Source organism: Marmota flaviventris, chromosome 9, assembly GCF_047511675.1.
Source record: "Marmota flaviventris isolate mMarFla1 chromosome 9, mMarFla1.hap1, whole genome shotgun sequence".
Lineage (NCBI taxonomy): Eukaryota > Metazoa > Chordata > Mammalia > Rodentia > Sciuridae > Marmota > Marmota flaviventris.
The window spans coordinates 71081087-71096174 of NC_092506.1; the positions used below are offsets into that span (position 1 = coordinate 71081087).

Here is a 15088-nt window from a genome sequence, read left to right on the forward strand (position 1 = left end):
ACTGGAGAGTTGCAGATATGAACACATCTTTAACATTTTGAGCACTCTAAGGATGTCTCTGGAAATTTAACTTTCAACAGAGGGAAAATGCATTGCTAGCCCTTCCATTGGCAAAGGCAGCCTCTATAGGTAGATGCATAATTTTGCATTTTTGTGTTTGTTTTGGTGACTGCAGCCTGGCAGACAATGGCATTTAGTGTAAGATGAACAACCCTTGTTTTTGGAAAGAGACTCTCATTTTTGAGCTCCAGTGTTCTTACTGTGAAGAAGCCCCATCACTCTGATGACTCTATCTTTTGCTCTCCCACCCCAGCCTACATGCTGGTTTGCTGCACAGTGTGGCAGAATCCCTGCCAGGTCTTGATGTACCCCAGAAATAAGGCGATGGGGCTTAATCTGGGCATGCACAGAACCCAGAGTTGAGTGGTTATTAATATCACTGAAAAGTCTCTCTCTAAATACCTTAGGCAAAACCAACGCTGATGTCACCATCAGCTCTAAAGTGGGAAACAAACTCTTCTGTTTCAGTTTATAGGCTTTGGGAGGTTTCTTTTTTAAAATCATCATTATAATTATTAAAAAATAAACTTGGTCCAGGTGCATCCCCAAGGAAGGCAGTTCAATTGGTTGAGCTCAAAGTCATAATTGTCTTTCCTTGTGGTTCTCTTTGTCCTATATACTGAAACAAAAAAGCCTGAACCCCTCACCCCTCCAACCAGACACTTACTTCTCTCTTCCTCAAAGAAATAGTGCATATTGGGACAGATCTCCCCATGGTTCTAACACCAACTCTGGCTGTTACAAAACTCTAAATTACTCTGTGCAACAACAACAACAAAAAAGAATAATTTTAATTACTCATGGCTGGCCAGAATATTAAATGGTCCTTTAAGTAACCAAGTAAGCAAGTAACTAGGAACAAAGTTATTCAACTATTTGCATGGTGGGCCCAGGTTATTTAACTAGAGAAAAGCAAGAATTCCCTTTAGATCATTTGCTTGAGTTTTTCCTCTGAAAAGCCATCAGTTAAAAAGTATATTAACCAAATATCTTCTAAAAATATCCATAAGGGCAACTCATTAAGGGATGTGCTCCATAAGAGTGTATCACTAGTGTGCAAGGGAGATCATGGGAGGTAAGTGAGGGAGAAGTCAGACTTGGAAGGAACTCAGATGCTCTTAATGGATCATTGGCAACAAAAGGGAGAGTGCAACTTCCAGTTCTTGAATTTGATCATCTGCTGATAATGCATACATTTAGTCTTTCAATTAATTAGTCTTTACAAAATATTTCACAAAACTTTTTTAACCTATAGAAATTCGTTTCTATACATTTAATATATTTTATTGTATAAATTATTCTCATCTGTAGTGCCTTCTTTCAGTTTATAAATGGCAAAATAGACAATCAACAATCATAAAGCTAATCCCAGGTGGAATCCCCTCCTCTCATAAGGTTAGTCCTCCATACACTTGTGAATTTTATGAAATGCTTGTCTTTGCAGATGCCAGTCAAGAAAACTATACAATTATCCTTCCCTGATAGTATGTCGTCTCCAGAGGGACTCCTTTCTTTTATTCCTTCTTTATTTCCTTTGCTTGTTAAGAAATCAAAGGATGTGCATAGTTATAAAACTCGAAGAATACCAATTACAGATGTGGGAAATGGGAAGATTGGTGAGGTTCAAGTGCTGGCAACTTTTCTTTAAAGCAAAAAAACACAGAGAGCTCAGCAGCTAAATCAGCTCTGGACATCTGCTGGGGTGAGGAGGCTGCCCATCTCTTGGGCAGAAAGCCTGTCAGAGGTTCATCCCTACACCTGGTACTTTGAGCAAACCAAAGCCTTCCTGCATTCTGCAGTGTCCTTTCTGTCCCACCCTTTGGCCCCTCCGTTTCCTTCATGGCTTCACACAGTTTGTGTTGTACATTCATAAGAATTCACATTGACTGCAAAAACATAAATGCAACAAAAACATAAAAGCCTCCAAGTAGTATATTATATATATTTTGTTCTTCTAAATGCTCTTCTGTCATCAGAGGCGCAGTAGCTAATTTATAACTTTTCCTTTGAGGGAATCCAGATGAAAGGCCCAGATTGCTCTTCAATTACAAGCTTGCATTGGTTATATATATCTTCTAAGGTGTCTCCTTGGACAATAGCTGTAACAAAAGTAAACATGCCCAAAGTTAGAAATCAGCCCCTGGTGGTGAAGACCAATCATTACTTAAACAACAGAAACTCATATCAGTGACAGACAAGTCAGCAGGAAGCTTAAAGGTCACTTTTCATAAGTAAGACAAAGCAGAAGATTAACATAAGCAGGGTCCATTAATGATTTATAAAATGCTTTCAATGCATGTATTCAATGCATCAGAGTTTTTGCACCGGCAGCATCTCTGTTTGTAGGTCTGGACAGTGAATCATTCATTTATTTAACAGATATTTTATGGTTGCCTACTCTGAGCTAGCCACTGAATTGAGACATTGATCAATTTTCAGATTGAGAGCTCCCTGTTTAGCAAGGAGAGCTGCTGGCCTTAGAGTCTCTCTATTTTACTTACTTTGGCAGAGACAGAAATCCAGGCATTTTAGACACAGAGGAAATAATAAGGGTATGGGAGGAACTGTAGTTAACTTCTCTGGCCCTCAAAATACTTAACAGGAAACCCCATTTATTCTCTGATTAATCTGATAAAATGAGATGTTTACCAGTTAAGGCCACTATTTACAAGAAACACACAAGAGGAAACATATACTGCTAAAACTATGAATTACCTAAAACATCAAGTCACTCAGAGCAGTTTTAAGCACATTTTATTATGTCCTTTGAACAAAAACTATTTTCTATTTAGATCTCCAAAACATCTGAACTATCCATATGACACTGGGGCTTAAATATAAATTGGTACTGAAATATGACTTCAGTCTTCAAAAACAACCCTCAGAACTTAGTAATTACAATATTTTATTCCTGAATATAAACCAATGATCAGAATGTACATTGCTTGACTTGATTTCCCTATTTGGATGTTCTTTCAGGAAGAAACATGACTTACAGTTTAGTTACTGACAGAAACTTTACTTAATATTATGCAATCAAAAATATTTGCAAACTGCTGTGCCACTGGCACTTTCCACATTCTGAATAAGACAAAAAAATAAAATAAAATAAAACATCTAATCCCATACCATGTAATTGAGGAGGAAAATTCTTGTTTTTAAACCGCTGAGAATTACTTGTTAGGCCAATTGCAGTTTGATTACTGTCTGGGTTTAATCAGTGTTTCATGAAAGTACATAAGAATAGAGAACTAAGGATATCCAGAAGAAGAAATTCTTCCTCTATTCCCAAACTCCATGTTTCCAAAGAAATAATTAAGAAGAAGAAAAAAAGTTTTGCACTGAGACTTGACACAGAATTAGCTAAAACACAGGGCAGGGTTTTGAGCATGTTGTTCAAGTGCTGCTGATGGGGAGACAGAGCCACAGGTCATGAGGGCAGAGAATGAAGGACTCTGAGACTGCTTCTCAAGAATGACTGCTTTGGACACTGCCCAGTTTGGCCCCTACCCAGTTTTGTCCCAAGAGTTTTTTTCCCCCAAATTTCAGATGCCATTAGGAAGATAGTTTAATGAGGTATCAATGCCTCAAGTCTCCTTAATAGGAGGAGATAGTTCAGGGGCATCTGCCACTCAAGGTTTTGGTTAGGGCCGGGGGGAAGCTGGGAGCTGGCTGCTGGTGATCTCAGAGGAGGGAGAATCCAGAATCCTGTATCAAATGGGTGAAGCAGAGAGTGCCTTTCTATGTATAAATTAGTTATTAGAGATGCTCAACAGGATGGTTTTAGGGCCCAGGTTCACCAGGCCTGGAACCCTCTCTATGCAAAATGTCAGACAATTTATCTCCTTCCTCACAGTACCAGGATGAGGGGAACTTACCTGTAAAATATTCTCCAAATTCTTGTTCTAGCTTAATTGCTCGATCATAGGTTTTCTTGGCTTGCTCCTCTGTCAGACGCTTATTCATCTCCCTGGTAAATGAGGGTTTGAAATTAGGACACAAAGAGAATAAACCAAGTTTCCAAAAATTAAAATGTATGGCAAGAAAGAAGCCTACAGAAAGCATAGTTCAATCTTAGCAGTAGCTTCCTAGACTTCCTCTGACACTCCTCTTTGCTGGACTCATTTCAGCCACAAGGGCTCCTGGCCAAGGATCCACTCTCTGGAGGGAAGTCTTTTGGCTCTGCAAAAGACTGAAGTGGAGTCCTGAGGTAGAAGGCTTTGCGGTCACTGGTTGCTCTTCTGTATCCTGAAGTCCTCTATCCTGGGGTTAAATTTTCTCCTTGTCAGGTTTTAGAGGATTTAAATAAAGTGCTCATTGGTCTCTTGAGGCTTCCTCATCTTCCTTCAGAGTATACTGTCCTACTTCATCTAGACCCTCATTGGATATGATTTTTAAACCCAAACTTCCCTGGTCACACTTTGTTGGCCTTCGCTCCAGTATACCTCAGTCTTTCTAAAATGTGGGACATAGAATGAAAGGAACTTTTTCAAGGGTGGTCAGAGTTGGGAGAGGTGGAGGGCAGAAAAATGTGTTTTTGCCTCTGGCCCTCCTCACCACTGAGAGAAATCAATTTGATTGTTCTTGGGTTCTGACTTTCCAAAAGGCTTTGATTTCTTGCCTTCTGCATCCCCCTTAAGGGCTGCTGTTCATTTGAAAATGTGGAGTGAGAAACATGGTACTTCCAAAGAATTATAGAAAATAGGGAAGACCCCATAGGTATCTGTATCTCTCAGGGCAAAAGGGTGTCTGCAGCTCTCACTACTCAATTTCTGCAAATGTCAAGTTATGTCTATAGCAATAAGAGCCCTGAATGTCCTGTTTTTATGAATTGAAATAGACACAGAAGGGAACAAGTCAAAAGTCCTAGGACCAAAATATTTTCAAATAGATTATAATCAAGTAATTTAGTCAAATAGAGGATTGGATAGAGGAACTTGGTATAATAGAATCTGTAGTATGATTAATGGGTACAAGGTACAGTTGGATATAAGGAATAACTTCTAGTGTTCTGTAGCACAGTAGGATAAATGTGGTTGACAACAATTAATTGACTATTTCAAAATAGCAGAGAGGATTTTAAATGTTTCACATTATTAACACAAAGAAATGATGTGTGTGGTGATAGATATGCCTATTACCCTAATCTGATCATTGCACATCGTCTTCATGTGTTGAAATATTGCACCATAAATATGTACAATTACTATGTGCCAATTAAAATATTTTTCAAACAAAATAATGAGAAGAAACTTTGAGGCCTACTTTATTTCCGTTCTGGCAGAATGGGCTATAAAGGAATTATGCCTAGGATTACCTATCTTTTTCTTTCTGTTTGCCAACAACGGACTTATCATTAACTGTATGCAAATGTTGCTTAATAATTGTAAGACTATTAAACCTAATATAGTCTCAAGGACAAGTCAAGGTTAGAAGTGGGAGATTCTCTACTTTTCTCTAAAATCTAATTCGCTGATTCCTAATCAGTGGTAGCTTTTCTTATAATGTCCTCCAGGCATTAAAAAGTCCAGTCAAATGCAAAGCCATTTCCCCAGATGCGTGTACAATTTTTGAAAGCATCACTGCCTTGCACGCCACTTAGGAAGACAGAGAGCCAGGTCTAGAACTCCTGGTCTTAGTGAATCCTTTCTGTAGTATGAGCTAAGAAGACTTGAAGCAGTCCTGGCACTCCTCCAAGGTTGTGCATTTAATAAAGAACAATTTGCAGTAAGAACTTAAGCTTTATTTTTTTAAATTATAGTCAAACAGACTTTACATCTCAAACAGACTTGATATCTTTCAAAAGAGGCCGATGTGTAAAATAAAAAAACCCTGAAGTTAGATATTAATATGGTTTTAGACATATCTGAAGGCTGAAATGTAAAGCAGAAATTTCCTGAATTCTTGTTGCTGAAGTAAACTTATTTTGTTCCAAAATGTCTGTACTCCAGAAGCTGGATATGTCACTCTGGAGTGCAGAAGATGTTGGACTAAACCAAGGGATGCTCTTTAGAGAAAGAAGGTGATTTTTCTTTTTCTTTTTTTTTTTTTTGAGGGTTCTCAACTCTGATTTTATTTGATTTTTTTATTGGTTGCTCAAAACATTACAATGATCTTGACATATCATATATCATACATTTGATTCAAATGGGGTATGCTTTTTCCCAGTAAACAAGTCATGTAGCTCTGGATCTTCTTTAACTTGCTTGGTCTGTGGTAGTCTTTTCTTTTTTTTTCTTTCTTTCTGAATCTGATTTGAATTTATTTAGGTAATAGCTTAATTTATATCACTGTCCTCTAATATATGAATTAATTTTGTCTCTGTCTAAGCTGCAAGTTCTTTGTTCGTTAGCATGTGGAATCAACCCTGATTCAGTACTTATTTGTTGAATGGATAAGTGAATGAATGAATAAATGGGGACCGGTAAACATAATTATGGCATAGATATAGGCAGAAGTAAACACAGGACATCATGGGGGCAAGACAGGAATAGGAGATTGGAGGTGGCAGGGTGATTGATAAGACCTGGGAAAGCATCTCATTGCTTTGTGGTAGGGGCACAAATTATGGCAGTATGATAATAAAAAGAACATCTCTTTCATACATGCCCTTGATTTTATCTCTGCTGAAGTCAGCTATGTATGTGCTAATAAGTTCTGTGGTTTGATGCGGATGATGCACTTGAGAAATAATGTGTGTGATGATGTATCAATGCCTAAATGTGACAGCTGCCATGTTTTTGTTCTGGCTGACCTGGCACTCACTCCTTTCTGGGCAATGGGCAATTCATGCTAGCTTTGCTCCTGAAGTAAAAGCCTCAGAAAAGAGTGAACCGTAAACATTCAGCATTGAGTAATGAGATCACATTGGTCTGACCAGCATCACCACTGCACTCATTCCTATGAATATGGCTGCAGCACATTATGTCAGATTCACTGTCCTCATTGTGGAATCCAGCCCTCAGTATGTTTAATTTTCCCTGGTGATAAGTGGCTGTGACAGTGCCCTAAGGCAAAACTAAATAAGTCATCTGATAGTTGTGGAAGGAAGTAGTCCTACCCAGCACCAGATGGGACTCACTCCCAGCATCGCGCTGAACCCAATGTGCCACTGCTGTTGCTCCCTCAGGCCTCCTTCCCTAGGAAGCCATTTATCTCATTGTGTGTTTATGAGAAGACTTATTTTTCTTTTCTGAAATAGAACTTTAAGTTGTTTTTCTCAAGAGGTGAGGGCCATTTTTCTACTCTTCTTATTAACTTTAGTGTTACTTAAAATATTTGTGAGGCTCTTTACAGATTATGAAATCTGTGGTTGCTTAACTCTGCAATGCCCAACACAGTATCCTGCTAAAGGGGAAATTTGACACATGTTATTAGGGAAATAATATTAAGAACCACTGTTCAATCTTTAATACATACCTTTCCAAGTACCAACTATAGTTAAAGTTCTTCAGCATAATTTAATACCTAAATTCAAGGGGCTGGCCGTCGCTGACAATGACCTCACAATTTTATTTCCGAATCCTGGTAAAAACCCTTTGTCTATCTTTTATTCATGTGTCTATATTCTGCTTTTCAGATGCATTCCTGGCAATTTCTCCAGAGGCCAAGTATATATCTAACTTATATTTGTCATTTTAGCTACTGCAGTGTGCTTTGGCTCTTCATCCTCAGAGAAGACCAGAACAGTTAGCTGATATCATTGGCAAATAACTGCTTTCACCTCTGGGATTAAATAATTTCCGTGTCTTCAGTTTTTTCCATGAACATTGTTTTCAAGTATATACCCTGTGGTTCAACACCCTCTTGAGGCCCAAATAGAGGCAGTGTTTGAGCAAAGGATCTTGTAACAGACAAACCGGAATTATCTCTTGCATTCTTACAAAAGATACTTTATACATTTTATGATAAAATTACATTAATCTTTCATAATACAGCAACTTTCTATCTTTGATAATAACTACTAAATTTATTGAGCACTTAGTATATACCAAAGACTGTACACAGAGCTTTAAATTCATGACCTTGTGGCTTAACCTTTACACTAGTCCTATCAGGTATTTATTAAAGTCTAGTTTAAAGATGAAGATTAAATCTTAGGGAGATACAGTAATTTGCCCAAGGTTATATAACTGACCACTGACAAAGCAAAGAACCAAATTCAGCCTGACCAGCGTTCAAGGCCCTGCTGTGTTCTCTTTGCTCTGACATCATTACCTCCAAAAAGCTTCACTTCTGTATGGAAGTTGCCTATGGTGATTTTATAGTTACAGCATAAATATTGCCCAATCTGATTACTCGTTTTCGAAGGAAGGAATTTTATACGCATTTTGGAAAAAATTTGAGTCATACATTATCTGGTTAAGTTATAGACCTTTACTGTCATGTCACTAAGAAAACTTTTCTATGCATATGAAGTTTCTAACATCAGAATTCTTTTATAAGACAGTGTAAAACACCAATGGAAAAAGTTTAAATGTTGCCTGCTCCCTCTACAAAAAATGCAGACATTTAAAAAGATTTACCTATGAATCTGCACTCACAAGTAAGAGGCAGCTCAAAGATGATCCTCTCCTATCATTTTGAAAACTAACCAAGCAAAATCCTTAAAAAATAGCAAAATGGCATTTCCCATTTGTAATTATTTGTTAAAAAGAGGTATTAACAGTTTGCTGTGCAATACAGAACAGGAAGTTAGTTGCATGAGGTACTCCAGAGCCCTCTACTTACATTAGAGGTTCCAGAGACTTGGGCTTTATGAAGATGGCAATAGGATAGAGCTGGGCAACTTGTAATCGCTTGATAGCGTTTCCTGATACGTCAAGGATACAGTGTTTGCCCTGGTAGAAAGAAGAAAAATAAGGAGTGAATTCTGAAAAAGTGGTCATAATCCAACAAAATGAAAATAATGCATGTGTGTTTTAGAAGAAGGTATGGGATGCAATAGGTAAAAAAAGAAAAAAGATTGCTAGAAAGAGTACATGAAAGTTGATATATAGGGTAACCACTGAATGCTTGTGATAATTAATATTCATTAACCCCTTTACTAAGTGTCCACCACTGAACTAGATATTTTACATGTATTCTCAGTGAACTTTATTTTCTTCCACAAATACAGAATGCACTGCACAAAGAAGATGTGTAATAATATGTTAGGTAATTAAGTCCATTCCCATGAAGCTTATAAAACATCCCTGAAAAACAATTATCAAGAAATCCTCATCTATGAGATAGCAACTGTATTTTACGGAAGAGAAGATGAAGACAGAACTTTCAACTTGCCAAAAAGTTCAGTGCTAGGAGGACTAAAACTCAAGCCTTAAGTACTGATAGAATCATTGATTGGAATAGACACTTCATTGTCATACCCTGACCAATGTTAAATTTGGAAGAATGGTGATCACTTGAATTTAGAACAATTCCCTAAACATTTGCTAAGTGCTTACATGTATCCAGTCCTTAATATGTTCAGTTTAGAGAGAACCGACAAAAAAGTTACCTTAAAAGTTATATGGTTAAATGATGAAAGAGTATCTAACAGAGGGTATAAAAATTTCTAGTTTGTTAACAAAAACCTGATGACATTATAGCACACCTCATTTAACATGGATTTCACTGTAATGAGTACTCTGAGCAAGGAACTGCTTTATAAAGTATTTCTGGAAAAGTAGATGTAAATTTGCCATTTAATATTCTACCTCCTAGGAAGAAATGGCCTTATTACCCCAAGGCTAGAAGAACTTTATACAAGCAGAGAAAAAAATCATGTTATAAAAATTGGGACAGTCCTAGATCAATAATAGTAGATAAAAACAATTTACAATATCCATGTGAAAATAAACAGAGTTCAGGTATTCACTGGACTTTATTACGTAAGCAATAAATTCCAATTTTGCTATTTGTGAAGTGCAACAGTAATATAAAAGGTATAAATGCTGTTTGATTACTCACTGAACAGCACATTTAAAGTTAAAGGTGGTATCTACACGTTCAAAGAGGAAAACAGTTGCAATTTTCTAGACACTGATGAGAACCAGTATCCATATAATGCTGATAGAACCTAGCCTTTTCAGAGAGGAAAATAGACTCATCTTTTTTGTATATTTCCCTTTTACTAACATAAATTAATTAAACATATTAAAGAAATTTAGTGTGATATTTCCATACATGCCTACATAGTGCACTGATCAAATAAATCAAACTACCATTACCCACCCTCCACCAACCCCATGTCCTTCTTTGTACCTAGTAATCAGTATCTTACTTTCAGGTTAACTTATTTTTAGCTTCCACATGAGAGAGAGAGAGAGAACATGAAGTACTTGTTTTTTGGTATCTGTCCTCTTTCCTCTTCTTCTATTTATTTTGCTGCAAATAACAGGAGATCATTCTTCCTTATGGCTTAATAATACTTCATATATACATTTTCATTATCTGTTCAACTGTTGATGGGCACCTATGTTCATTTTGTATATTAGCTATTGTGAATAGGTTCCCCTATAAACATGGTCATGCAGATTTCATTTTCTTTGGATATATACCAGAAGTGAGCTACTGCCTCAACAGTATGGAGGTTCCTCAAAAAACTTAAACAATGTATTAGTGTTCCTTTTTCTCCATGTTCTCAGCAGTATTTGTTACATTTTATTCTTTGATGATAGCCAAACCTGCTTATATTATGGTGCCTGTGAAGCAGAAAGAAAGCAAGGGAAGGGGTCAGGACCAAATATACCTTTCCAGGGCATATACCCAGTGACCTACGTCAACCAACTAGGTCCCACCTCCTACAGTTTGTACCACCTCTCAGTAATGCCATCAAATTATGAGACTATCAGTGGATTAAAACACTGAAGAGAAGAGAGCCTATGGGATCTAATTATTTCCCCAAAGCCCTACTTCTATTTAACATTACTGCAAAGCCTATAACACATGGGCCTTTGTGGGACTTTGTAGATCCAAAGCATAATACCCATTTTTTAAAACAAATCAGAGCATTTTGTTTTAGTTTTTTACTTATTTCAAATATTAACCCTGGTCTCATTGAATAGTTGGTGGATATTTTCTCCCATTCTGTAGGTTATTCCTCCACTCTTTTTTGTGATGCTGGGGATTGAACCTAGGACCTTGTTCATGTGAGGCAAGCACTCTACCAATTGAGCTACATCCCCAGCTCTATTTGTTCATTCTTGATTGTTTCCTTTGCTGTGCAGTAGGTTTTAGTTTGATTTAATTCTATTTGTCAATTTTTGCTTTGGTTTCCTGTGCTTTTGAGGGCCTATCCAGAAAATCATTGCCTGTACCAGTGTCTTGACGTGCTTACTTTTAGTGGTTTAAGTTTCAGATCTTAGATTTAAACCTTTATCTATCTTGAGTTTGTTTTTGTATATGGTGACAGTTTCAGTATTTTGCACATGGATATCCAGTTTTCCAAGCACCATTTATTGAAGAGGCTGTTCCTGCCTCAGCCTTTCAAGTTGCTGAGACTATCCCACATATTCAACTTGATTTGCTAGTTTTTTTGTTGAGAATTTTTGCAACTATGATTCATCAGGAATATTGTAATTTTCTTTTGTATCCTTGTCTGTTTTTTGCAACAGGGTAATTCTGACCTCATCTGAGTGTGGAAAGTTTCCCTCTCAAGTCTATGGAATAGATTAAGAAGAATTGGCATTTGTTATTTAAATTTTGGTAAAATTTAACAGTGAAGCCTGTGAAGTCCTGGCTTTCCTTTGTATAAGGGAAGGCTTTCCTTTGAACCAATTCTATATAATTACTGGATTTATTCAGGATTTTATATGCTCATGGTTCAATTTTGATATACCACGTATATCCAGAAATTTATCCATATCTTCTGGGGTTTTTAATTTGTTAGCATATGGTTTTTCATAATAATCCTTAATGATCATCTGTATTTCTCTGGTATTGGTTATAATGTTTTCTTTTCCATTTCTGCTTTTATTTATTTGGCCCTTCTCTCTTTTTTTCCTAGGTTAATTCAGCTAACATTTTGTAAATGTTATTTATATTTTCAAAAAACCAATTCTATTTTATTGAACTTTTGTATTTTTTATAGTCTCTGTGTCATTTATTTCCCCGCTGATCTTTTTTATTTCTTTCTCTCTATTAATTTTGGATTTTGTTTATTCTTGCTCTTCTAAGTCCTATATCTAAGAGATATAGCGTTAGGTTGCTTACTTGAAATTTTAGTTTATATTTTTAAAATGTAGGTATTCATTGCTAGGAACTTCTTACTTAGTACTACTTTAGTTGCATCCCACAAGTTTTGGTATGCTGTATTTCCATTTTTACTTGTTTTGAGTAATTAAAAAAAATTCCTTTCTTCCTTTCTCAATGACTCACTGTTCAAATCTGTGTTGTTCAGTTTCTATATATTTATGTAATTTCTAAAATTTCTTTTGTAGATGATTTCCAGTTTTATTCCATTATAATCAGAAAAGATATAGGGTATGATTTAAATTTTCTTGAATCTGTTAAGACTTGTTTTGTGTCATATATGGTGGATTCTAGAGAAGTTTCAACGGGCTGATAAAAAGAATGTCTATTCTACATTGTTGAATAGAAATGTTCTTTAAATTATGTTTTGTCTTTTTGATTTATGGTGTACTTTAAGTCTGTTTCTTTGATGTTTTGTCTGGATGTACATTGGAAATAGAAGGGTGTTGGAATCCCTCACTATTATTGTTTTAGATCCTTTCTCTTCGTTTAGGTTTAATAATGTTTGTCTTATAAAGTTGGGTTCTCTGAAATTAGATGCATATAGATTTATAATCATAATTTCTTCATAAATTTATCTCTTAATCATTATGAAGTGCCCTTCTTTATCTCTTCTTAGTTTTTTCTTTAAGTCTATTTTGCTGGAAATATGTGTAACTATTCCTGCTCATTTTAGATTTTCATTGCTTGGAGTACTATTTTCTATCCTTCCATTTTCAGTCTGTGTGTGTCATTACTTGTGAAGTCAGTTTCTTATAGGCAACATGTTTTTCTTCTTTTTTTACATTAATTCAACCAATCTGTACTTTTAATTGGAGAATTTAGTTTGTTGCATTTAAGGTTATCATTGGTAGGTAAGGACTTATTCCTATCATTTTTAAAAAAATTTCTTCTAGTTGTTTTGAATAGTCTCTATTCTTTCTTCCTCTCTTGTTCATCTTTGTGGTTTGATGGTTTATTCTATTGATAGTATTGAGTTCTTTTTCACTTCTCTTTTGTGTTTCAACTCTTCTAGTGGGATTTATAACTTTTAGATGCTTTCATGATGGTAGTTATCTTTCTTTCACTTGTGGATGTAGGACTCTCTTACTTATCTTTTGTAAAGTTAATTTGATCATCATGAATTTCCTCAGTTTTTGCTTGTCTTGGCAGGTATTTATTTCTTCTTCATTTCTGAAGGATAGCCTTAGTAGATATGGTGGGTTGGCAGTTATTTTCTTTAAGGACTTAGAATATGTCATTCCATTCCTTCTTGGACTACAGAGTTTCTATTTCTAACAGGAATCTACAGTTAGTATAATACAACTTAAATATAACTTTATGCTTTGTCTTGCAGATTTTAGAATTTTTCTTTGTCTTGTACCCTTGATAGTATAATCATAATATGCTGTGGTAAATATACTTTCTGGTCATGTCTGTTGGGGTCCCATAAGTCTCCTATATATGAGTGTTCATATCTTTCTCCAAATTAGGGAAATTTTCTGTTATTATTTCATTGAATAGGTTTTCTATTATCTTAGCTTTTTTTCCTATGACCTTCACTTTTGAGTAACCTCCCCAATGGAGATGTTTGTACATTTAATGATGCTTGTAGGTCTGTAATACTCTTCTTCTTTTTAATTTTTTTTTTTTTCTGACTGGAACCTGTCTTCAAATTTAGATATTCTTTCTTCTGCTTGATCTAGTCTGATTTTGAGGCTTTCAATTGTATTTTTTTATTTGATTTGTTGAGCTCTTAATTTCCCAGATTTCTATTTAGTTATTTTTCAGAATGTCTCTTTACTGCATATCTCATTTATATCCTGTGTTGTCTTCCTAATTTCATTTAATGGTTCGTCTATTCTCTTTGATCTCATTGAACATTTTGCAGTCACTCTTTAAAATTCTTTATGAGGCATTTCACTCATTTTGATTTCTTTGCTATCTGTTGCTAGAAAATTATTATGTTCTTTTGGAGGTGTCATATTACCTTGTGCTTTTATATTTGTTTTTTTTTTATGGTGAGATTTGTGCATCTATTGTATCAAATTTCTCTACTAATTTTATGGGGTGACCTACTTAGCAGCTTTTTCCTGAAGCTGGATCATGGGGTGTTGGTTTGTTAGGCAATGTTGGCTTTAATTCTAGCTGGGTAGCATAGTGACTCCCCCTATAGCTTCTTTGGCTGTAAATGATGACTTCGTCACAATGTGTACCTTGGGGGAGTCAGAGAGACTCATTATTTCTGCAGGCCACATAAGAATGAAGATACTCCAGTGGTTCAGGCAGTTGTAGTGCAGACAGCAGTGGGTGTGGGGTGTTCACTGTGTGCCTGCTCCTGTGACGGGAGTGGTGGCTCCCATTATGCCACAAGAGTTTCCTCAGGTATTTTTAATGTTAGCTCTGTTACTAGCAAGAGCCCTTGGCACTGGTGGCCCCAGCATGGTGAAAGGCTCAGTACATTTTTCTTACAATTACTCAGTGGTGTGAGAACTGGGGAGAGGCATTGGTGAGAACTGTAGCACCTGCTCTGTGGCACTCAGCCAGTCTGGACAGCACTGTGTGGTCAACCCAGATGCAGTAGCAGCCAGCACTGGAAATGGTGTATGTGTTATGGCAGCAGGAACCCTGGTGTTCTTGTGCTTCAGTGACTGTGCTGCCTGGGGAGTGGGAACTCAACTGGAGCTGAGCGAAGTTCCTCTGGGAACTTGGCCATGCATGCCAATGGGTGGGACAGTAGCTGGGGCTTTTCTACATCCTGAACTCCTTCAGCTGTAGTGCCTGCCCAGGAACAAGTGGGAGTGGGACATGAATG

At 36.5% G+C, this 15088-nt stretch overlaps 1 protein-coding gene across 11 annotated transcripts in view; it reads right to left on the reverse strand.

Annotated features, from left to right (window-relative positions):
* Nucleotides 1-2052: 2052 nt before the first annotated feature.
* Nucleotides 2053-15088, reverse strand: part of Dlg2 (discs large MAGUK scaffold protein 2) — a 2015095-nt gene continuing 2002059 nt past the window's right edge. For 10 of the 11 annotated variants that reach the window (XM_071616557.1, XM_027942606.2, XM_034636731.2 and 7 more), the window contains 3 exons: nt 8791-8900; nt 3939-4030; nt 2053-2159 (listed from right to left, as the gene is read on the reverse strand). In XM_071616557.1, coding sequence (XP_071472658.1) covers nt 2053-2159; nt 3939-4030; nt 8791-8900 — 309 coding nt within the window. The remainder of the gene's footprint in view (nt 2160-3938; nt 4031-8790; nt 8901-15088) is intronic. The other variant, XM_034636727.2, reaches the window with a different exon arrangement.